We start from the raw sequence: 24,972 nt of genomic DNA on the forward strand, positions 1-24,972 counted from the left end.
GAATCATAGAGATTTTAGCTCTAAAGGATACAAAGGTAAGAGTGATACATTTAAGAAGCACTCACAAAGAAGAATCAAGAAGAGGTAAAGAAATTCTAACCTTTCACAGTTAAGATGCCACTGCATGCATCATCTCCTGCTACATTTGACACTTTGCATGTGTAATTTGCAGTATCTTCTAATTCCAGATTATTAACTTCTAGAGACACAGTTCTCTCATGGCATACAAGTCTGTATTTTGCACTTGTAGATATTTCTTTTCCATCTTTAAACCACTGAGCACTAATGGGAAGGGAACCAGAAACTTTGCACTCCATATGAATAGAAGAGCCCAGAACTTTATCCATTTTGGTTAATTTTTTGGTGAATGATGGAGGAATACTTTGATCTGTCCAATGCAAACAGCAAAACACATCCATTAATCTCTTGCTATTTGTTTACAAAGGACATAATATAAATAAGGGAAGCTGACTTGCGTGGAGATACAAACCTAGCACTCTTAGGTAGGCATCACAGCTACTGCTTCCAAAGTCATTTTCCACCTTGAAAGTATACTGACCGCTGTCCTGCTTCATTACTGACTGAATCCTAAAACTGGCCACATTATTTTCAAAACTCATTGAAAAGTATCTACTGGGAACAATTTGTTTCCCATCTTTAAGCCATTTCACTTTGAGTTCCGGTGTTCCAGCCACAACACATTCCAAGGTCACCGGATCTTTCTCTGTAACATCAACTGATTTAGGTTTCTCTATGATTTGAGCTGGTTCTGCAGTAAGAATGAAAATGTGAATGAGTTACATTGATAACTCCACTAGAAATAATGTCTGCTCATGATACTATCTCCATAGACTGTCTTTGAAAGAGAACAGCTTACAAACCTTGTACTAAAAGGAAAGCATAACACCTCTCAACTCCTGACTCATTCTTGGCTTGACACGTATATCTCCCACTGTGTCCATTATCCACACTTCTGATTTGAAGTGTGGCCACATTGTCCACAAATGAAATATAAATGTTATCATCTTCATCAAGAATCTGATCATCCTTTAGCCAGGTTATAGAAATAGGAGGAGAGCCTGCCACAGTACTCTGAAAGATGGCAGAACTTTTTAAAACAGTAGTGGTATTTTCTATCTTCTTAGTGAACGATGGTGGTTCTGTGATTAAAGAAGAGAGTGTGAAAAGAAGAGACATATTGTAACTCCTACCCATAATAGTAAGATTAAAAAGTGTTGCAGAATTTTTTTTTTTTTTTGAGACGGAGTTTCACTCTTGTTACCCAGGCTGCAGTGCAATGGCATGATCTCAGCTCACTGCAACCTCCACCTCCTGGGTTCAAGCAATTCTCCTGCCTCAGCCTCCCAAGTAGCTGGGATTACAGGCACGTGCCACCATGCCCAGCTAATTTTTGTATTTTTAGTAGAGACAAGGTTTCACCATGTTGACCAGGATGGTCTCCATCTCTTGACCTCGTGATCCACCCACCTTGGCCTCCCAAAGTGCTGGGATTATAGGCATGAGCCATTGTGCCTGGCCCAGAATTTTTATTTGGTAGGCTGCTTCTTGAATAACTGACCTTTTAGGGCGACTCTAGTACTGCAAGAACAGCTGCCACCTTCATTGGATATAATGCACTGGTATTCCCCAGTGTCAGAAGGGTCACACTTCGTTATATGGAGGTTAAACACAGACACTCTGTCGGTCAATGTGTATTTTTTGCTGCTTCTAATTTCCTTGTTATTCTTCAGCCAAGTGACTTCAAATGGAGATGTTCCCATAACTTCACACTCCAGCTCCACGTCACTATCTTTTACTACCTCCACAGGCTTCAGCTCTCTGATAAAGGTGGGGGGTTCTAAAGATTCAAAAGGAAGACAGTAGCTTACTCAAGGGAAGACCCCAAACCTATCAGGCAGCACAGCCCAAATGGAGAATAGATTCCAATCACGAACCTTTCACTTTGAGTTCAACGCTGCAGCTCGCCGTGCCTGCATCATTTCGAGCTTCACAGACATAAGTCCCACTATTTTCTACCCTGGCACCAGAAATCTGGAAAGTGGCTAACCCATCAATGAAGGAAATGCCATGTTTCTGAATGGCTGTTATTTCATTCCCATCTAGATACCAAGACACTCGGATTTCAGGAGTGCCTGTTATTTGGCATTCAAACGTTGTTGACTGTCCATTCCTCAGCACTAAGACTGGACTGGGCTTCTTAATGAATTGAGGAGGTTCTAAAGATGGAAAAATAATTGTGATGTTGAATATTTTAAAAAACAGGTCACTGGGCAAAACTGCTTTCTTAAGCGTCTCTTCCTCCCACCCCCTAGCAAGAAAATCTAGACAAGCAAGAAAGTGAGGAGATGTAGAGACCAGACCTTTTACAAAGAGAGTGGCTTTACTGGTTGCTGTACCAACATCATTGCTTAGTTGGCAAATGTAGGTTCCAGAATCGGAAGCTTTGGCTGCAAAGAGCTCTAGAATGGTAGAGGTGTCATCCTTCCAGACCGAGCGGGCTGCTCCTGAGTGTAACTCTTTGTTATCTTTAAACCACTTTATTGTCATGGGTGCAGTGCCACCCACAAGAGCCTTTAACTGTACCCTTGTGTTGGGATTGACATCTTGTGACTGTGGCTTTTCCACAAAGTAAGGGGGTTCTGGGTGAAACAAAAAAGAAGCAAAAGAAAGAGGAAGTTTTATTTTATAACTTAGTAATAAAGGTAAGAATTGAGAAATGAAAGAAAAATATTTTGTAAGTTTTTGGTAAGTGGAAATAAAATTTGCCAACCTTTGACTGTCAGATAACCGCTGCACTGGTTGTGCCCTGCCTTGTTGGTGGCAGAACAAGTGTATGTCCCAGTGTCTGTACCTTCCAGCTGGCTTATTTCCAAGAAGGCAGTATTGTCATGAAAAGAGAATTTGTATTTTTCACTTGCTGATATTTCTTGGTCATCTTTGAACCATTGGATGCTTATGGGATGTGACCCAGCTACTATACATTCTAAGTCAATGAAAGAGCCTTTAATGCTGTCCATTTTCTTCAGCTTTTTGGTGAATGAAGGAGGTATGATAAGATCTATCCAATGAAAAAGCAAAAAAAAAAAAAAAAAAGGTCAATCTACTAATTTGTATTTTTTTTTAATTTTAAGAGAGGAAGAGCATGAAAGTGCCCAATCCTCTCTATAGAAGAACAATACCAACCTAATACATTAATTCTAGCCTTGCAGCTGCTCCTTCCAACATCATTTTGGACCTCGAAAGTATATTCTCCACTATCTTTCTTCTCTGTAGAAATAATCTTCAGTATTGAGACTGTATCAGTGACACTGATTTTATATTTTGAGCCCAGGGTCAGTTCTTGACCATCTTTATACCATTTGGCTGAAATCTCCTTAGTCCCTGAAAATTTAACCTGCAACGTGGCTGGGTCTCCTTGGGTGACGTCTATAGACACAGCCTCCTCAATGATTGTTGCAGGTTCTGTAGAAAACAAAGGCATAGATGTGGGTTGTGTATTACCCTGCTGAAAGGCTTACATCTGCATTTCTACCACAAACCCATGGCAAACTTTCAGAACCAACCTTTTACTGAGAGTAATGCAGAACATCTTTGTATTCCTGCATCATTTTTGGCCTGACATACATATTTCCCATCATGCTTGACTTCAATGCCACTGAGGTACAGACTGGCCACATTGTTCTCAAAGGTCATTCTTATATTATCATCTTCAGTGATTTCGTCATTGTCTTTTAACCAAGTCACTGTAATTGGCAAGGAGCCCTTCAGAGTGGCCTGGAAGGCAGCTGTGCCTCCTTGGAGGGAGCTGGTACTCTCGATCTTCTTTATGAAGCATGGGGGTTCTAGCAGAAGAATGAATTCTCAATCAACATTATTCCTATAGTAAAACTGGCTTAAAAACTAATTTACTCTTCAGAAGGGCCAGTTCATCACTGGAACTAATACTAACCTCTTAAAGTCACCCTGGCACTGCAGATGCTGCTGCCCACCTCATTGGTCACCCGACACTGGTATTCGCCAGCATCTGTAGCTACAAACTTGAGGATCTGCAGGCTAACCAAGTGATCCTGAAGGAAGGTCTTATACTTTCTACCACTTCGCAGGACTGTGTTGTCTTTGAACCAAGTGATCTCAAAGGGAGGACTGCCTGCCACTTCAGCCAGCAACATGACATCATACTCCTTTAAGACTTCAATTGACTTAAATTCCTTGGTAAAGTAAGGTGACTCTACAGTAAAAAAGGAATGATTTGCATTAAGGGAGGAGGGGTCTGTGCCATGGGCCATAACTTCGGCAATACAAGAGGCAAAGTGAACACAAACCTTTGACTATGATAATACTACTGCAGTGGTCACTGCCAGCCTCATTTTGGGCCTCACACATATATTCACCACTGTCTTCAGTGGCAACATCTGTCAGTCTTAGAACTGCAGTAGACTCCACAAAAGACATTCTGTGTTTGCTGCTCTCCTTAATTTCTCTATCATTTGCAAACCACGTTATTTTAATTGGTGGGGTACCAGTTACTTTGCAGGCTAGCTGGGTGGCATCTCCCTTCTTTAACAGCTGTGATGACTCTAACTTTTCAATAAATGTGGCAGGTTCTGTGGACAGAAGGGAATAATTAAGCACTGTGAGAAAGAGGGAAGAATTTATAACAAGGGTAGCACAAAGATATCAAGAAAACAATGCAAACCTTTTACAAACAAGTTTGCACTGCATTCCACGCCTCCAGCGACATTGCTGACTTTACACGTGTATGTGCCTGAATCAGAGGTTTTTACTGCATAGAGTTCCAGAGAACTCTCTAAAGCTTCTTTGGTAATATAGCAGCTTCCACCAGAAACCAGCTCTTTGTTGCCCTTAAACCATCTGATTGTGAGAGGAGTAGATCCTTGGAAAGTGCTCTTCAGGCAGACTGCTGAGCCAGGCAGAACATCCTTTGATCCAGGTTTAGTTACAAAACTGGGTGGTTCTGAAGAAGGGGTATAAGAAAGAATTTCAAAGAATTGAGAGGTCTGATCTAAGGGAAGATAACTTAATTTGAACATAATCTTTAATAAGGAGGATAAAATGCAAAGTCTCCAGCCAACCTTGCACAATCAGGGCTCCACTGCTGTCTTTGCTTCCCACGGAATTTGTGGCTCGACAAGTGAAATTCCCTGCATCACTCATGTCTACCCTGATGATCTCCAAAGAGGCTGTGCCTTCCACAAATGCTATTCTGTATCTGTCAGAAGAAGTGATTTCTTTGCCGTCCTTAAACCAGGACACCCTCATGGGGAGGGAGCCTGCAATTTTGCAGTCCAGTCTGCAGGTACCACTAACAACACTATCCACGTTGCGCAAGGGCTTGGTAAAAAATGGAGCAATGTCTCGATCTGTTTGTGGCACAAGAAGGGAGAAAAGGTCAATATAGAAAAGTGCTCAGTGATTGATTCTACGCCATTTGTTGGGTTTCAAACAAATATGTAGCATCATTTTCTAAAAATACTAACCTAATACAGTGAATGTTGTCTCACAGGAGCTGCTGCCCGCTTCATTGGAAATCTCAAATGTGTATTGACCACTATCGTGCAGCTCAGCTGAATAAAATTTGAGTTGGGCAACATTGTTTTTAAAACTTATGCGGTACTTTTTACTGGCGACCAAGGGTCTCCCATCTTTGTACCATTTGGGCTTCAGCTCTGGGGTGCCTGCCACTGTGTACTCCAGTGTGGCTGGGTCTCCTGCTGTCACCTGGATCAGCTCTGCTCGCTCAATGATTTTGGCAGGTTCTACAATGGTATGAAATAGTTAGGATCCTAAATGTGTATTAGGGTTTCACTTTAAATTTAAATAGCAATTCGAGGTTTAAGCGTTCCTACACAAACCTTTAACTATTAATTCCCCAACAGATGTTTGGCTTCCAGCTTCATTTTCAGCTAGGCATGTGTATTTGCCTCCGAAACTAATCTGAACATCAGGGATTATCAAGACTGCAACACCATTGGAAAAGCTCATTTTGATTTTTCCGTCTTCTCTAATGACCTCTTGTCCTTTCATCCATATGACAGAAATGGGCTCTGACCCTCTCACGGCAGCTTGTAGGGTAACAGTTTGTCCTGCCAGTGCAATAAAATCATCTACTTTCTTTACAAAGGTTGGAGGTTCTAGTTAAGAAAAGAGAGCATATAAAACATATCAATTCCCAAATTCTTTCAACACCACACATCTATATTTAATAGTTTTATCAAGATTATATTTATCTTGTCCCAATACTACTATTTCATAGTGTTAACTAGAAGAAGAAATAAAAGTTAAGAATAATTATAATTACATCAAAGAGACAGAGGCATAGAAGATAAATATGTATCAGCTGACAAAATGGCTTATTATGTAATTCCCCTTTGTTATCAGATCATAGATATTTACACTGGTCTCAGTAAAAAGACCAGGTGAAAGTTACTGACTTTGTTCCAAAGGTCCCAGGTCAAACCAAGACAAAACAAATGTAAAGGATAGGATAAGAGAAGAAAGTACCAATTTTTCTTCCATGGGGTAAGAAAGCTATTTTGACAATTTATTAAAGAGACATGAGGTTTTCAAGCACTAACCTTTGAGTAAGTGTGTTGCCCGGCAGCCACACTTGCCGACTTCATTGGCAACAACACATTCATATTCACCAACATCTGCACTATTAAACGAAAAGATCTCCAGACACACAAGAGACTTCTGAGAAAACAATCTGTATTTTTTACTACTTCGAATTTGCTTCTTATCTTTGAACCAGCTAATTTCAAATGGTCCAGTGCCTGAGACTTCACACTGAAGTAGAGCATTTGTTCCTCTCACTATGTCTGCAGGCTCAAGAGTTTTGATGAAAGAAGGAGGTTCTACAAAAGCACGAATGCATTGTGTAAGTAAAGGGTAATAGGCAAGTAAAAGGAAAATATTTTCTCAGAAAAATACTGAATGGAAACTCCGTAAACAAACCTTTGATAACTATTTCAGTACTGCAGCTATCACTGCCAACGTCATTCACTGCTTCACATGAGTAACTTCCGCTGTCTTCAACTTTTACATTAGTAATATCAAGTATAGCCTCAGAATTGACAAAAGATATTCGGACTGTGTTACTTTCACTGAGTTCTTTGTTATTTTTAAACCAAGTAACCTGGATCACAGGTGAGCCCTTCAGTTTGCAATGGAGGCGTGCTGATTCACCTGGGAGCATTAAGTAAGAGGGGTCCACCTTCTTCACGAAGGATGGTGGCTCTACATGAAGTTTACAAAAAAGAAAAAGGAGAAGATATCTGAAACATAAACTCCACAAAAGAAAAGTAGACATACACAACAAAGAGACCCAACACACATAAAATATCTCCACAAAAATTCTGAAAAAGCTGTGGTGCATTTAATAGGTTCCTATCATTCTAAGACACTTTCCTAGTCTCTTGACTTAAAATAGAACAACAATAAACAAACTACCTACACAAAAAGCAATTTCATAAAATAAGATGGGTAAGGATTGCCCAGACATTTGGAGTTTTTTCTTAGAAGAAATTTTAAGCAAGCTTTGTTAAAAGCAGACAATTTAAAAGAACAAAAGTAAGTGAAATTTGAGGAGGATTAAAAAAATAAAATCAAACAATGCCAGGAATTTCCAAAACCATAATATTTGCTGAATGACATGATTTTAATAACAAAGCTTACTGTATTGTTTGACAACAGTTTTTGTGCTGAGGATTCCTTGCAGAGAAGGAACTGGAAAATACATTCACAGGTTTCTTACCTCTGACTGTGACTGTGGTTGAACAGGAGCTGCTTCCAGCCTCATTTGAAGCTGTACAGACATAGGTTCCTGAATCTTTCAGTTTGGCCAAAGGAATCTCAAGTGTTGCTATTTTATCTTCAAAATAGATCTTATAATCTTTCCCTGGGGGAAGTTTTTGCCCATCTTTGTTCCACGTAACTGTGACTTTTCTGTCTTCATCTACTTGGCACTCAAGGTGGACCTTCTTATTGATAGCGGACTGCACAGGCTCTAATTCTTTAATGAAATGTGGCTTGTCAATGACGATCAACTCTGCTTGGCAGATGTCTGCTCCAAACTTGTTAGAAGCCTTACAAGAATAAACTCCTCTATCTTGAATGGTAAGGTTTGAGAGTTCTAAAATGTGTTTGTTTTCTACGTCGGAAATCTTGTGGTTAGGTGAAGGTGAGAGTGCAGCACCATCTTTTTGCCAAATGGTTTCTATCACAGGAGTCCCTGTCACTGTGCAGAGGAACTTGGCTGCCTTACCCACAAAAGTTGTAATGGACTTAGGCCTGGAGAGAAAGGTTGGTGGATATGCCTCTGCAAAAGAAATTTTTTCCAGCATTACATTTAGTTCCCACCAAAGCACTTGCTGTCATTATATATTCCAAGACAGAGAAAAGATGAATTAAGTCTTTAGATAAACATGAGCCATAACTTACAGTAATGTGTTAATAAGAACAAAAGATTGTCAAAGGAAAGGGATGAGAGTGTTCTTTATAAAGGAGCAAGATATCACTTTACTTGTCTCTATCAAAGAAAAGACAAGTGTTTCTTTATTAAGTAATGTTGCTAAAGATTTGTCCATTTTAGTGGCTAATTATTTGATAAGCTATTCAACTGATACTTTAATTCTGCAAATCAGGAGACAATGTAAGGAAGACAAAATGTATTTGACTCTTCTGAAGAGTAAGGATATCAAATGATGAGAAGATTGTAGTTTTGTGATGTCTTTCTAACCTTAATGTCAACTGCTGGAAATTCTTATATGGAGTAACTATGAATGCATCCTCTAGGCCAACTCAAACTTGTAAAAATATTTAATAGCAGCAACTTCCCCTTTCCATTCTGCATCTTGAAGCAAGAGTTTCAGAACCTCTCTTTTTAATTTTTTTTAAGTCATCCTTCTCCTCCTTTCCTCTTATTATCTGAAGCTTCCATATTAGTCCCATTCCTAAATTGACCTAATTTGAGTAAAGAAACTTCCAAAAGTGTCAGTATGAATAATGTCATGTACTTGGTTGCATGGAGACTTTTTGACCAGAGTGAAACACACTGGTTGGGTCATCATGAGTCTGGGTTTTTCTTAGGGTCATGTAAAAGGATTGTAGAGAAGAGGAAGCTATAGGGAACCTCATCTTTTTCAAGTCTAAGAAATGTGCTATATTTGCCTTTCCCCTTGATATTCTCATTGACAAAGAAGACCAAGGGACAACCTCCCTCAACAGTCCATGTACGGCTTGACCGCACTCTATCCCTGTCCTCAAACCATAGTTCATACTCACACCTTCTCTTGGAAAGAGGGAAAGAAAGAAAAGGAAAGAGAGAGAAAGAGAAAGAAAGAAAAGAAAGAAAGAAAGATGAAAGAAAGAAAGAAAGGAAGGAGGGAAGGAATGAACAAAGGGGAAGGAAGGAAGGGAGGGAGGGAAAGAAAGAAAAAGAGAAAGAAGGAAGGGGGGAGGGAGGGAGGGAGGAAGGAAGGAAAAAAACAAGCTAGTAATATTTTGGTTAATGAAGAAATTCAAATATTTGATGAATGTTAACTATTAGCTATTGAAAGTCACCCTATGTATCAATTAGAAAATTGGGAATAGGATATTTGTGTAATTGTCTTATTTTTAAATTAGTAAAAATGCCTAGTTTTAAGTCCTACACTATCTCCCTGCCTTACATTAGTATTTAATTTTAGACTTAGATACTGACTTTTTAAGTTTATAATTCTGTTCTTAATTGGTTATTTGATTTAAAATTTTTAAAAACATTGAGACATTATTTCTTTTTAGTAGCACCAAACTTTCCTGATATGTTTTATATGAAGGGCCAAGCCAAGCTCATTTGATTACTTAATATTGTCCTCAAATAATGAATTATTTTTTCTTTGGTCAGTAGTAGAAGTATGGCTGTAAATAATGATTTCTTGTCCCATATAGGCTCTGCAGTACCTAGCTACCATGTTACCATCTTGGTTATTGGTTTCTCTAGTTGGTAGAACAAGCATTTCCCATACATGTACAAAAAGTAAAAAAGGTAACAATATGAAATGAGGTGACAACATCTGTGTCAATGTATGGCATTTACCTGTCACAGTTAGTGTCGCTGTACAGCTGACACTACCATACTCATTGGAAGCTTTGCACGTATACTCGCCGCAGTCAACCACCTGGGTTCTCAGGATTTCAAGGGTGGAGAGATACTTTGCAGATCGAATAGAACACTTGTCACTCTCATAAATTTGTCGGCCAGCTTTAAACCACTGGAACCGGACATTGGGAGCAGTTTGGATCTCACAGGTGAATTTGGCTAGGTGGCCCAGTGCTACTTCCAGGGGTTCGATTCTCCTCTTGATCACTGGGGCAGCTGCAAAGGGAAGTAGAGTCCATTAACATGCTTCCTTATCAGGCATACCACATTTTTCTTTTTCTTCTAACTTTTGTTGCTGTTAATGGAGTAAAACAGTTGAAATTGGTGAGATGCATTACAGCAGTTTAAGACAAGTGACTGGAAAATGAGAAAGATCATTGAAGGCAAAAGAAGACAATAAGCTTTTTTTTTTTTTGAAAGAAAAACACATTCAATCATTGCTTTGCAGTGAATTGTGAAAAAATACTAAAATGTGAGCCTACTGGGTTACATGCATAACTGAAAATAATGTGAACAAATATGATATACTAAATAAAGTGATGAAGTGAAACAACAGCAAAAAAGAAATAGAAACAAGAAACAGACAACTAATCATGGTTATTTTTAATTTTCACAGTGTGAGAACTGTGATTTCAGAGTGGCTAGATGTTCACTGATAGCTTTTTATTACATATTATGAAAGTATCTTCATATGAAAATAAACTAAGAAGCTTATCTATTGGTATTATGAAACATATGAAAATATGTTTTACTTTTAAAATAAGTAGTATCATGGATATGATAGCATAGCACCCAACAGGATGGTAAGGGAAAAGGTGAGTTCATAACCATGATTGTGTCTGTGATTTCATACTTACTCCAAATAAATTACATTCTGGAAGTGGCAGATAAGTGAAAATTTAAGTGATGCAACCTAAATCCAGTGAATGTTAGCACTTGATCTACTTAATCCTTAAAATCCAACCTCTTTTTACTACAGTAAGTTTTGCTGAAGTTGCTGTTTTTCCGCTGTCATTCAAGGCCTCACAGACATACTCTCCTTGATGGTCTTCGATATTTACTTTGTCGATGACTAGTGTATACGTATTTTGATCTTGTGAACACTTGAACTTTTCATCTGAAGGCACCAATTTATTCTCAAAATACCAATTCACCTCTTTAGCTTTTGTTATGGATGTTGTGAGGTGTACAATGCCACCTTCCTCAGAAACGGTATCCACTAAGGGTGTAAGTATCACAGGGCCATCCTCTTTGATTAAGCCACCCTCAGCTTCCTGTATCTTTACTGTACCAACTTCCTCAGTAGCACTTTCAGAGGAGGACTCTTCTTTTTCCTCTGATGGTTTCAGACTCTTGTCATGTTTTTCATCAGCGACAACAGCTGGAGCAACCCCATCAGTGACAGTTGTGGCATCCAAATATTTAATCTGACTTTGCACATTAAAAGAACTGACCTCTTCAGTTGAGATAAGATATTTAGATTCAACTTCTGGTTCAGTAATGGGTTCAACCTTCTGTGAACCTGAAAAAGAATCCATTTCTTCCTGCAAACTTGTTTTGACTCCTTGCTGAATTCTAGGACCCTCAGCTGTTAGGATGTTTATTTCCTCAAATATAATAGCACACAAAGTGTCCTTAAGTTCCATTTTCAGGTTAGCTGTTTGAGGATCGATATCTTCAATAATGATGGTTACTTCTTCTGTTAGAGACTTCGCTGAGGTAATAAGGTACATGCACATGATGTGTCTGGGCTCTTGGGTGATGTTTACAGCCTTGACCTCCACCTTTTCAATGTTTCTTAGCCACTCAGAGAAAAGACCTGGTTGCTCACTGGCCATGGCTGCTTGCAAAGCCCTGCGGATTTGAATTTTCAGGTTTAATCGCTGCTCTTCTATAATGCCAGAAAGGAAGCTTTCCTTAGAAAGAATTTCCCTTTCCTGTACCTCCTGCACTTCCTTTATTGCCCCGGGCTCTCTTTCGCACTCAATGATTTGGTCTGGGGCCATCACCATGTTGTCAGAATGCTCTTCTTTGAGCAGTACCTGGTTTTCTTCCAGTGCTAGCGGAAATCTTAAGGACTTGCCTTCCTCAATTCTGACCGCAGAATCTTGCCCTGCATTTTCCAGTGGAATTGCACTTTCCATCAGAATTTCACCTCCTTCTGTGCATGAGTGTTCTGAAGGGAGTAGGGGCTCATAGTTTACCTGAGAGATCACGACATCAGGACTCTGGAGACTCTCCACATGTCCCTCAGCTAAGTTCAGACTCAAGATGAGTGTGCTTTGTGCCTCTTGCTTTTGAAGAGTCATTCTTTGCTCTTTGTTGGCATCAGCTACCATCTTTTCTTTTGGTAAAAGTACTTCCTCAGCCACAGAGGTTAGATAAGAATGCACTGGAGGTTCTATTGAAGACTGTGGGTAATTCCCTTCAGGTTCGGCTAATAAAGTTTTCAGATGCTCAACTGCTAATGAATTAGTTTGTTCTATGGACATGGCACTTGGGAAGATTTTCTCAGTATCTGATAGAACCGCCTGTGACTCAGGCTCTTCAAGCATTAGAATTCCTTCTTTGGAGAAGGTTTTCTGGGACTGTACAATCTGCAGCTGGAGGTTGGGAGATGGCTCCTGGAGAGGCTGAGAGTGAACACTGCCATTAATGAAAAGAAATTCCCTGGTGCTTTCAGGAGTGGGCTTGTCTTGCTCCAAAATGGATTGCAATTCCTGAGCTCCCAAAGGAAGCTGAGTGTTCAATTCACTGGCTTTAGCAATATGCTCATAAGATAGTAGCTGGTTTTCTTCTGTAATTAAAGCAGGTTTCAAAATGCTGTCTTTTACAAACCTTGCAATTTCCTGCTCTGAGTCAAGTGCCTCAACTGCAGGACCCTTTAAGGATGCCTGTGGAAAATCCTCAGGAGCCTCCGGGGTGGACTGTGCCTTGCAGGGGGTATCAGTCATGTCTGTGTCTTCCAGAAACACAAGCAGCTCTGCTGTACAGGTGGACTCACCCCACATGTTCTCTGCTTTGCAGACGTAGAGGCCACTGTCTTCTCTCTGAGGGTCATTAACAATGAAAGTCCCAGAGCCATCGGGGTTATGAATGATAGTGTAATAAACACTGGTGCAAAGCTGCTTGTTTTCTTTGAACCATGCAACAGTAGGGGTAGGCTCTCCAACCACTGTGTACTCAAAGATGGCAGGAAGCCCTTGAGCACAGCAAACTGCTTTTAACTGCTTAAGGAAGTGAGGAGGACAAGGACCTCCAAGCTTTTCCAGAGATTTTGCCACTGCTGATTCTGTTTCAGTGTCTTTGTGACCCTCTCCTTTGGAATTTATTTTTAGATAGGCGCTACATATTGTCTTTCCATAATCATTACTGGCCATACATGTATATTCTCCCTCATCCTCAGATTTGGTGAACAGAATGATCAGGCTATAATCATCACCATCAAAAACAAATTTGTAGTCAGCAGAAGGGGTTAACAGCACTCCATTAAAGAACCACTGAATTTTAGGTTTGGGGATGCCAATGACAGTTACAGACAGTGTAGCCACATCCCCTATGCTTATATCAGCATTTGACACTTCTTTGACGAAAACTGGGACAGTGCCTTCCTTTTTCGAATCAAATTTAGTTGAGTAAACTGGAGGTTCAGACAAAAGTTCAAGTGTTTCATTTATATTAGATAATTGAAGTTCGGAGCTATGAAGTCCTTCCTCCTCAGCAGACAGAAAAGAACTAGAAAACTCTGTATGGGGAAAAATGATTATTATTTTACTACAAAATTGTATTTAACATAAAAGTAGAAATCAAAGAATTAGACACCAGTTGATGGCCTTCTTCTGGTTTATTCCTGGAATGACTAGATTATTCTAAGATTAAGTTATCAAAAAGTGCATTTCTAAATTTTTCTTAGCTTAACATATAAAATTATACAAAATTATAGATACGTTACAAATGCAATTTTTGATCCACTTTGCCTGTATTAGAGATCATTAAGTTTTAAAGATGTTCTCATGAGTTTTTCTTGAGATATAATTCCAATTCTAAAGTTTGAAAAATTGCTAATTAAATAGTTACAATAATCCAGAATTATTTAAATCAACTTCTAAATGGAGGGTTTAAGAATAATCTTCTTTGTTAAAGACTGATTGTTTCCAGAATAAAACATGAGTGTCCTAATTACTGCTCTAAAGTTATTCTTAAAAATAAGAGGTTACAGGAAATATTTAATTTGGATTTGTAAGAGAACAACTGTTTTCAGTTTCTACAAATGCAGGCCTTCTTTCACCTGTGTAAATCACCATATTACTAGAACAAAGCCTTTACAATAAGGCATTAATCAAGAAAATAAAAGAATCAAAAGTAAAAGAAAATGACTCCAATATTAAAAGTTCCTTGTATTTTATTTTGTAAGAAGAGCTGTACAGAACCACTGAGAAAGAAACAAAGCAGTGCATAACAGAGACTAAACAGTACCCCGGATGACAGGATGAAAGACATGTAATTTCAAACAAGGCATTCAATTTTTTATTAAACCTGTTAGGTATATAGAACAGGCCTATTATTAGTAGTCTTATTGCCTTAGCAAAAGGTAATTTTATGATTTTATTAGATGACTTCACTTGCATCACATGAAATAGACTTACACCTTAATTCCTTTCTGGTATAGTGTATAAGCATTAAAAGACAGAACTCAAATGTCTGTTGGCTGTAAAAATGCTAGAGAAACTCATCTATAGCATGTAGAATACATATTCAGTTATTTATTATTTTAAGTAAATCATAAAACCATTGAGTAATTTTACACATTAATGGTGACCACTTAACTTTGCATTTAATCTACAATATATAATTCATGTTACATTTCCCTTCACTTGAACTCACAAAATATCTGTAAAGCGAATGAATGTGAATACAGTTAAAATATTCTTACTCAATAGTAAGTTGAAATATTTTCAAATGTTTTCCCCTACTTCAAGCCATGGTATTATTAGCCATAAAAAGGAAAGTAAATGAAATTTAAATGGGCTGAAACTTGAATGGTGTAGTTAAAAAAAACAACATGCAGTGGTAGCAGCTATTAATTGTCTAAACTCAACTATGTGCAATACAATAAATTCTTTATCCAGAATCAAAGAAATTAATATTTCAGGGTTTTATGTTAGGTGCCATTGAGTCAGAAAAGAAAAAATTCCATTTCATTATCTATGATAATTAAAGTAAGCCAAGGCTTACTTTTCTTTATTCAGTCATTGTTATTCTGCATATACTCAAGTTCATCGTACTTGAAACTAACAGAATCACAGAATTCTAATGAGAAAAATCAAACAAAGCCCTCTTTCTTATATGAATAAGTGTTTTCGGCTCTTCCTTAAATCCAGTAGGACATTAAAACATTTTTCTATTTCTCTCTCTCTCTTTTTTGAATAAATAAGATTTGAACTGTTGCTGTGCTATATGTTTGAGTGAAGTATGCCTGTTATGTTTGGTTCAATCTGAATTTCTAATTGATTTTAACATCCGTTATGTGACTAAGAGCAGAATAAATCCTTGTTGCTAAGCTATATAATTAGTTTTATTTCAGGAATTTGTGATGTGATATATTACACAGTGTTGAAATTATTATCAGAGATATTGTGTACTCACTGGTTGGAACAGGAATGTTTGTTCCACAGTTGTGTATCTATGCTGATGAGTTATGGTTGCTCAAACAGATACATCAAAATTATTTTTGTGAGGGAGGCAGGGGAAGCCTAGCTGCTCTGCCCATTTTCTGTACATTACCTCTACTGCTTCTTTAATTTGGATAGCTGTTAAGAGAATTCCCGTTGGGAACAAAGATTGACAGATAAAAGAAACAAAATAAACGTAATTGGATGTATTAATTCTTTTGAAAATTAAATTTAAATTAAATGTTTATATTTAAAATTATTGTTTTAAATATGATCATGGTACTTAAATATTGTTCAATGCAGGTGAAAAATATAGCCATTAAATAACAGTAAGTAACTTAAGAGGTGGAGGGAGATAAAATTTATCTTTCATTATAATATCCTTTCTCTCGTCCTTTGTTACAAAATTAAAATTTATTCTAAATTGTGTTAAGAATAATTACTATTAGGATATACAGGCTTATATTGTTGAATGAACACCCCTGAGGTCTTTTGGGCCTACCCCTCATTTTCAGAATTTTTTAATATTTGTGGAGTCTTGTATGAGAAGACATAGGTCCACATTGGTATACAGGTAAGATGTTAGGGAGTATGTTACTTTACTGCTATTTTAACTTTAAAAGATGAAATTGAAGTCACTTAGAAACAAACATCATAATAAAAACTGAATGCTTATTAATTTATATTAAAGGTGAAATTCAGTGAAACTGACAGGAAAGCTCTTGTTATTCATGTACAATCTGAAATACAAATGATCATATTGTCTCAATTTTAAAAATACCCCACCTTCTTTTAATTTTAAAGACTCTGAAATCAGAATACAGTTTTAAAATCTATATGTAAACACAATATGGGTAGTTTCCCTTTTTTCCCCAGGCCAATACTAAATTATTGCTGTATTTTACACTTAATGTCATCTCAAAAATTGAGAAAAGGTATCTCCAAAAGTGGAAAGATCTTTATTTGCTTATTCTGCAAATGTCTAGGTGAACCCTGTCCACAAAGAACACAATTGGTTCCTTAAAGCCAGTGAGAATTAAAAACTTATGAAGAGGAATATGAATAATGAAAATATTTTTAAAAGAGGTAAAGTTAATATATTAAGAGTGAAATATCAAACAGATTATAGAATTAGTTACCAATTGAGAGAAGTTGGTTTTTGTTTGTTTTGCCTATTCTAAGTCGAAGTAAATAAACATAGGTTTGATGCAAAAGGGTTACAATTCCAAAAATAACTTAGAATGGGAGCAGAGAGGAGAATTGCCCTTACCAATCTGTCTGCATGGTCATCTGACATGGTCTTCAATTTTACATTCTACTTTTGCATATATAGTATATCTGCTAAAAGAGAGTGCATTCTGCTGAAATGCTTTGTGGAGGAGGAATGAGGGTAAATAGAAGTACAAACAATTAGGTAGCCAAGGAGAGATTTAATTGTGTTTAATGTTACATAGCACGATTGACACAAGAGATGATTTTAAAGTTGAGATAACAAAATATTTACACGTATTACAAAGACGGGATTTCTACATAGAGATTATTTCTCCAGGGGTCTCCAGAGTAATGCATTCAAATATGGTAGACCTATTTGGAAGTTTATTAGAGCCATATAATTTGGAAAATATGAAAGCACTCAGATTAATTCTAATAATTACTGAGGCACTAAAACGTTACATTTTAAGTTAAGGTGAGTGCTGCAAAGGTCTCAGCCATTCCTGATTTGTTTGTAGCTACACACCTGTACTCTCCTTCATCATTCTTTACTAAGCTTGTTATAAACAGGTTGTGGAATCCTGTGCCACTTTCCTCAACACTGAACCTTCTTCCTTGGACCAATTTCCCATCTTTGTACCAGTAAACCGTGGGTCTTGGAGAGCCACGAACTAAACACTGAAAATATGCTGCTGTGCCTATGGGTGCATAACAGTCAGAAATACCTTTGATAAACCTGGGAGGCCCTTCCACCACCTGAAATTCAAAAAAACTGTCTGCGTAGTTGCTCTTTAAGATCAGTTCTTCTGTAAAACTGCTTAAAGTCACTTTGCTTTTCTTTGCTGTCATAGCAAATATTTTGGAATCTCCCATCGTGAGGAATCCCCGACAGATAGCCTCTCCTACACAATTCACAGCTCTGCACCTATATGTTGCACTATCAGAAAGACAGACATTTCGAATTTTGAGAGTGTGACTTCCCTTCTCTTCACTAATCACATATTTAATATTATCTGGCTCAATACACATATATTCCTTGTACCACTTAACTTCAGGAGTAGGGATGCCTATGACTGAACATTTGAATACAGCATCTGAATTTTCTGGAATTTTAAAATCGCAAATAGGCAGTATAAAGCGAGGAGGCATTTCAAACACTTCTAAGTCAATTTTTAGTTCTTTGTCTTCTCCCTCCCTTGAATCCATATTCGGCTCTACAAAATTCAGTGGAAGAACATCTAGACTCACAATCATGCTTTTGTGGTCAGGAGTAAATTCGGGAACTGTCACTATTTTCACCTGCTTCTCAAATTCTTTAACGTCTTTTTCACTTAATTCAACTTCTAGCACAATTTCTTGAGGAGAAGGTGTTCTTGATGATGTGGTGTTTTCCAAATCAAACTCCATGATATGCTGATGTGTTACTGGAGGTGGGAGTGCTACCACTCTATTTTCTTGGGGCATTATGTCTACATTTGCAAAGCTCTTTGATTCTCCTATGATGTTTACAGCATGGCACATGTACTCTCCCCCGTCTCCTTTTTGAATGTTAGAAATTTCCAATGAACACACATTACCCACCCTTTCCATTTTGATTCTTTCATCTGGCTCTAGTAAAGATTTATTTCGATACCATTTCACACCAGGAACTGGAAGACCTTCAACTTCAACAATGAAGCCTAGTGTTGTGTTTTCATATACCTTCCTTTTGGTCAGAGGTTCAATAAAAGATGGAGGCATTTCATTGTCTTTTGGCTCAATGGCTTCATTGGGCGTGCCAAATGAATCAGAACGCCATATTTCATAAGCTGAACCTCTCTCTTCTGTAGGTGTATAGAAATGTTCATTTGGTGTACTGTCTTCCCTTTCTATTTTTGATGGGTATGTTTTAAAAGTGCCAGTGGGGTTTGGTCCTCCAGTAGGAATAGAATATCTCTCTAGTGCCTCCCCTGGAGGTGTGGAATCTCTCTCTAGAATCTCTCCTGGGGGTGTAGAATATCTCTCTAAAGTCTCTCCTGGGGGTGTAGAATATCTCTCTAGAGTCTCTCCTGGGGGTGTGGAATATCTCTCCAGAGACTCTCCTGGGGGTGTGGAATATCTCTCTATTGCCTCCTCTGGGGGTGTGGAATATCTCTCCAGAGACTCTCCTGGAGGTGTGGAATATCTCTCTAGTGCCTCCCCTGGGGGTGTGGAGTATCTTTCTCCTATTTCACCTTCAGAAGGTGTTGAATATCTTTCAGCAGCTTCCCCTAAAGGTGTGGAATATCTTTCAACCATCTCATCTCCTGAAAGTATTGAGGGTTGTTTATTTATATCTGAAGGATTAAAAGATAAGTCAGGGGACTTTGGACATTCAACAGATGATGGTGGGGTGTAAAACTGATCTAACTCAGAGATTTCTTCACTGGTTGTACTTCCCACACCAATGGAAATGTCAGACTCAGGAGAAAAAGGACGACCTAGTAATTCCTGTTTCTGGTTGTAGTATTCATACACAGTGTTGAAAGTTACTTCTTCCACTTCCATTGAAGTAATTGATTCACTCTGGACAAGTTTTTCCTGGTCTCTTGTGTCTTTAATTTCAGGAACCTCATGCTTTCCAGCAGTGAGTAAATATTGTGTTAGGGAGGTCTCAGATTCTGCTACCTCAGTGGTATGTACCTCATCCAATTTAGGAATATTTTGAGAAAGATAAGTTTCTGTCATTTCTCTTTCTATAGTGGAGAAAGAAGTTTCCTTTTGAACTTGAACTTCTTCATAACATCTTTTTTCTCCAGAGGCATCAATGTTTGTATTTATTTGTTCACCTGGATTCTGTTGTTCTTCAGTCATCAAGAATGGGAAGCACTGACTCAGGGAGAGCTGTCTCTGGAGTGCATCATCTTCCTGAACATCACCTCTGTGGTCTTCCAAAGTGGCATCTGGATATTCCTGTGTCCCACCATCCTGCTTTGGAAATGATGCCAACTCTGGTTCTAAAGTGCATTCTTCTTTCATTTCACCAACCTCTAAAGGCTTTTCCTCACTTGCTGCTTTTTTCAAATGTGAGATGAAACTTCCGTCTCCATTTTCTAGAGAACAATATTTCTCAGAAAGATCAGTTTCTTCTGAGGTTAGAAGTAGGGCACCTGATTCACTATGGATTTCTTCAGAAAAGCATTTAAGAGAAAGATCAGTTTTTAAAGTGTCTAAGTTTTGTTCCTGTACATGTTGGACTTCTTTCTCTAAAGAAAAGGAATTTTCATCAATACTATTTTTCTCCACCATAGTTCTATTTGAAAGCTCCAGACTGGAAGAAATTTCTTGACTGGTAAATACATTATTTTGCACATTTTTTTTAGAGATACTCTGTGCATCAGGTTGTAATGTTTCAGGGCTGGGAACTTTTTCTTTATAAAGTGTTTCCTGCTGTTCCCTAGTTTCTTGCCCTTGAAACTCCATGGTAGGTTCTCCTATATGAGAATACATTTGTTTTAGATCAAACACAATGTTCTCAGTATCAGCTGTTTCAGAAGGAGGATGTTGGATTTTAAAATAAGCTTCTTCTGGTTGACCACTATGTAATTCTTGGAATTTCACAACTGAATGTTCTATTTGAGAGTGAAACTGCTTTAAGTCAAATGTAACAGGTGATTCATGTTCAGCTCTTTCAGAAATTGCAGTTTTATCTATAAGACTTATTTTTTCCTGTTGTTCCCTCTCTTGTACTTCAAATTCCTTATGAGTTTGAGAGGAAAGTAGCTTTAAATTCATTGCAATGTTAGATGAATCTGGTTCAGTATTTGGAGACAGTTTCTCTACCTGATGCATGTTTACATTTAGATTACTTGATCTTGATTCTCTTTGCTTTAATGAAAAGGCTTTGTCATCAATCTTCCTTTGAGGAAGATTAACAAATGATGTTCTGGTAGGTCTTTTTTCTAGAACTCCTTTTTCTACATGTAATTTTTCAAATTCGTTAATTCTGTGCTTCACCTTTTTCCACGGGTAGTGTATCTCTTCACCAAAGGATTCTTCATATACAATGGCAGATGAATCTTTTGCATAACTGTCAGAAATTCTCTCGGAGTGGACACTTGGTAAACAGCCACTTCGGGCACATTCTTGTACATTTTCTTGTTCTGATCTACCAAGTTTTTCAAAATCGTTTCTTACATCTTTCTTAATAGTGACATCACTGAAATAATCAACAAATGGATAAACGGTACCCTCTGCTTGGTGCAACTTTGATTTTTCACTTACATGTCTCTCTTTCCCTTCATCCTGACACTGTATGAATTCAGCCCTGATGGGCTTGTTGATTCTTATGGATCTTGAAGCACCATGCACAAATCTGGGTAGTTTTTCTCTAGAAGGTATGCAACACACCTGGTCTTTCTTATCTATCAGCTCAGTGGTCTCAAGGCTTTGAAAATAGTCCTTTACTGAATATTCTTTTACATTCATCCAGGGAGTAAAGGGACCAGCTGGATAATCATAAAAATGTGCCCTCACAGATTCTCCCTGGACTTGTACTTGCTGATCTCTGGAATATTTTCCATAAATTTCACCAGTGTTTTTGAATTGATCATTTCCCCTATAAGTAACAGACTCCACTGTTAGATCTGAAACACTTTCAACTGTTCCTGAATTGTTTTCAGCAACACATTTATATTTTCCAGAATCTTGAGAATTAACATCCTTAATATATAATCTGTGGCTACAATTAACCTCTTCAAACTGAAACTTCTGGTTCTGCTTTAAAAGGACTCCATTTTGAAACCATGTTATAACTGGCTGGGGCGCACCAGATATTAAACATTCAAGAATTATGGAATCCCCTTCTCTACACCTGGCACTCTTTGGCATTTCTTGTAACATTTTTGGTGGCTCGATAATAATATCAGACAAAAATACAAATTTGTGTTTTGGTGACTGAGTAACTTGATCTTGAGGCATTGCTTCAGGTTCTAGCTCCTCAGTTTGAAACATTTCTTTAGACTCTTTATCCTGTTCTGGGATAGGAGTAGCTGCTGTTACCTGAATTTCTACAGGAAAGGAAAGCAATTCTGTGTCTCCAGAGGGAGGAACTGGTGGGTTGGTTTTTAACATATGAAGATTTGTTTGGCCCTCTTGACTCATAGATGGATGGGAGCCTTTTGCTTGGTCAAACACCAGTGCTAGCTCTTCTTCCTCATCAAAGTTGTCATGGAACACTGGGACTTTATGTGCTTTGACATCATGCTTGTGTTTTGCTTTCACTTTAAGCATACCAGTTGTTTTTACTGTTCCATATTGGTTAAACAGCACACAAGTAATAGAACCTTCATTCTGATGATGAACAGAAGAAAAAGTTAATATTGAATAGTTTTCCAAAGAATGAATAATAAAGTTTTGATTACGTGGGATTGGTATGTCATTGTTATACCACGTGACTATAGGTTGAGGATATCCTTGAAAATGACACACAAAATTACAACTGTGACCTTCATAAACTTCTTGAGATTCAATTTCTTGAAGAAATGAAGGTGGGCAACGTTGTGGGCGTTTTCGAAAAGAATTTTCAAAAAACCTCATATTTTCTTCCTTCTGTTCTGTTTTGAATTCATCAACTTTTGTAGAAGCAGAGAGTTGTACTTCTCTTAAATCATCCTTTCTTATTCTTTCACTAGCTATTTCTTCACTTTCTTCAATATTTACAAGTGTACCAAAAGGTTCAGTGGCATCTGGTGTAATAGCTTGAGACACCTTTCCAGGAGTCTCATATACTTCCTCCTTCTCACATATATTAGCGATATATGTAGATGACTCTCCAATTGTTGTGTTGGCCATAATTCCTTCCAGCTGTCCTCTTGCTTGGGTATTTTCATTTACTAGAATTTCACCATATAAATGATCTTTTGGTAGACTTTCTTTTACCAATGCCTCTTGGCTCATTCTTATTTCATTTTGGCAAATTTCTTCAACAACAATAGTTTGAAAGCTTGAGGAAAGTTCCTCAGACTCTATATTTTGATCCATTTGATTAGAAAGGGCGTGTGGATTTTGCACAATACTCACAGCTGAATTATCCACCTTATAACTTTCAGCTAGATCAGACATAGATCTGGCTTTCGTGTCTTCTCTAGGGAACAGAATATCTGTATCACCAGCCTCATTTCTCCAAGTTCTTGAGCTTATTTCAGAAGATGTATCTAAAAGAGATAATCTCCTTTTCTCCATTAACATTTTTCTAGCCTCCCTTAAACGTTGCAACTTCATTTTGGTATCCTTGTCCAGGAAACTTTCACCTACGTTAAGCCATCCTCTTATGTCAGATTTACTTTTTAAATATTCTTCATCATACATGTAATCTGTTTTCTTAGCAGAACTTATTGTCTTAAAATGTATAGTTCTCATCATTCCCTTTTGTTCTGCATCTTGTTTTTTGTTAAAAGGAGAGCCAGTAAACCTCAGGTCAACCTTTATCCTATCTTCTCCCCTTTCAGCTAAAGCCTCCATATTTTCCTGTGTCTGTTGTGCTCTTTTCAGAAATTCTAAATATTTTTCATCTTGCCCTTTTTGGATAACAAGTAACGAGGCAGTTGATTCAGCAGACCCTTCACTATTAACTGCTAGTACCCTATAACTTCCAGAATCTCTGTCTTGGACCCTTTTAATCTCTAAACTGGAAGAATGATGATGTAAATCACTCTCAGCTTTTATAACCCGACGAAGACCTGTTGGGATGGGCCGATTGTTATGAAACCAAGTCATTTCTGGAGTTGGACAGGCAATTAATCTACATGTAAAAACAACTGGTTCACCCTCTGAAACATATTTAAACATAAGTTTTTGGGTAAAGGAAGGCTTAAAATATTCAGGCCAGGAGCTTGTAGATGATATTCTACTTGCATATCTTTTAGCAGTCATGGAGCTGTGGTCTACGTCTTCAGAATCTGAAAAGGCGTCACGCGTATCCCTCTCTGAATGTTCAGATTCCCCCTCGGAGAATAATTCTGGAAAAAAACATAAGACCTTTTACTATTTTCCATAGAATTTGAAAAAGTTGAAAGTAAATAAAATTGCAAAATAGGAAATAAAATAAATTGCATGCTACAGATCTCACAAATCCATAAAAAAATTCACTCACCATATTTGTTCGAATAAACGCAACACCATGCTCTGTTTAAAAGATTCTGACACGAAAATCGTTCGTTGTCTGGTCTTTTCTTCAAACTGTTGAAATTTCTTCTTGAACAAGCAAAAATGCATTTCAAAATAACATGTTCCTGTGCATACTTGTCTTGAGAGCAGGAAAACTTTGTTCTTTTGATAGCTAAGTGGAAAATCTTACCTGACTTGCAGAGAGTGGAATAAACGCCCTTTCTGATTCTTTTGATTGTAGATTAAATTGTTATATTTTTGAGAATTAACTATTTAATGAGTATATACAAGAACTATAACCATAAGTAATTAGCTAAAATAAAATGAGAAGGCGTTTATTCGAACTAATACAGCCATAAAGTCACAGTGTTATGCAAAAAAAAGCAGGCAATAAAGATCACATAAGGCAGCTATCTGCAAGCCAGTGTAAGAGACATATCAATGTTAAAATGATATATGTGCATGAAGTGTAAACCGGATGGGAATGTAATGTTTTCACACAACCTCAATAAAGTAGCATTTCAATCATAATTCATTCATGACATTGCATTCTGAGAATGACAGCTACGTTATTGTCTATTGTTCAATTTAATTCACTGTGATTTTGAAAACAACCTTCTACTTCATGATTTCATGCATTAGGATGACAACTTTTCCTAATACACACTTTTGAAAATGACTGCAAACCTAAAGCTGAATATGATTGATAAATTTTAAATACAAAATTTCAAATTCCCTTACAATAAATTACTGTGCAATGCATGTAACCATCAACATACTAAA

At 37.6% G+C, this 24,972-nt stretch overlaps 1 protein-coding gene across 1 annotated transcript in view; it reads right to left on the reverse strand.

The window, feature by feature from the left end:
* TTN (titin) overlaps positions 1-24,972 on the reverse strand; it is a 271,326-nt gene that overhangs the window by 191,440 nt on the left and 54,914 nt on the right. The window contains 20 exon segments of the mRNA XM_037740043.1: positions 101-388; positions 491-769; positions 882-1,160; positions 1,580-1,858; positions 1,956-2,237; positions 2,382-2,660; positions 2,792-3,079; positions 3,205-3,483; positions 3,585-3,863; positions 3,971-4,249; positions 4,344-4,625; positions 4,718-4,996; positions 5,115-5,402; positions 5,520-5,798; positions 5,895-6,173; positions 6,618-6,896; positions 6,997-7,278; positions 7,796-8,359; positions 10,118-10,396; positions 11,145-13,925. Coding sequence (XP_037595971.1) covers positions 101-388; positions 491-769; positions 882-1,160; positions 1,580-1,858; positions 1,956-2,237; positions 2,382-2,660; positions 2,792-3,079; positions 3,205-3,483; positions 3,585-3,863; positions 3,971-4,249; positions 4,344-4,625; positions 4,718-4,996; positions 5,115-5,402; positions 5,520-5,798; positions 5,895-6,173; positions 6,618-6,896; positions 6,997-7,278; positions 7,796-8,359; positions 10,118-10,396; positions 11,145-13,925 — 8,403 coding nt within the window.

Source organism: Cebus imitator, unplaced genomic scaffold (assembly GCF_001604975.1).
Source record: "Cebus imitator isolate Cc_AM_T3 unplaced genomic scaffold, Cebus_imitator-1.0 Scaffold78, whole genome shotgun sequence".
Classification (NCBI taxonomy): Eukaryota; Metazoa; Chordata; class Mammalia; order Primates; family Cebidae; genus Cebus; species Cebus imitator.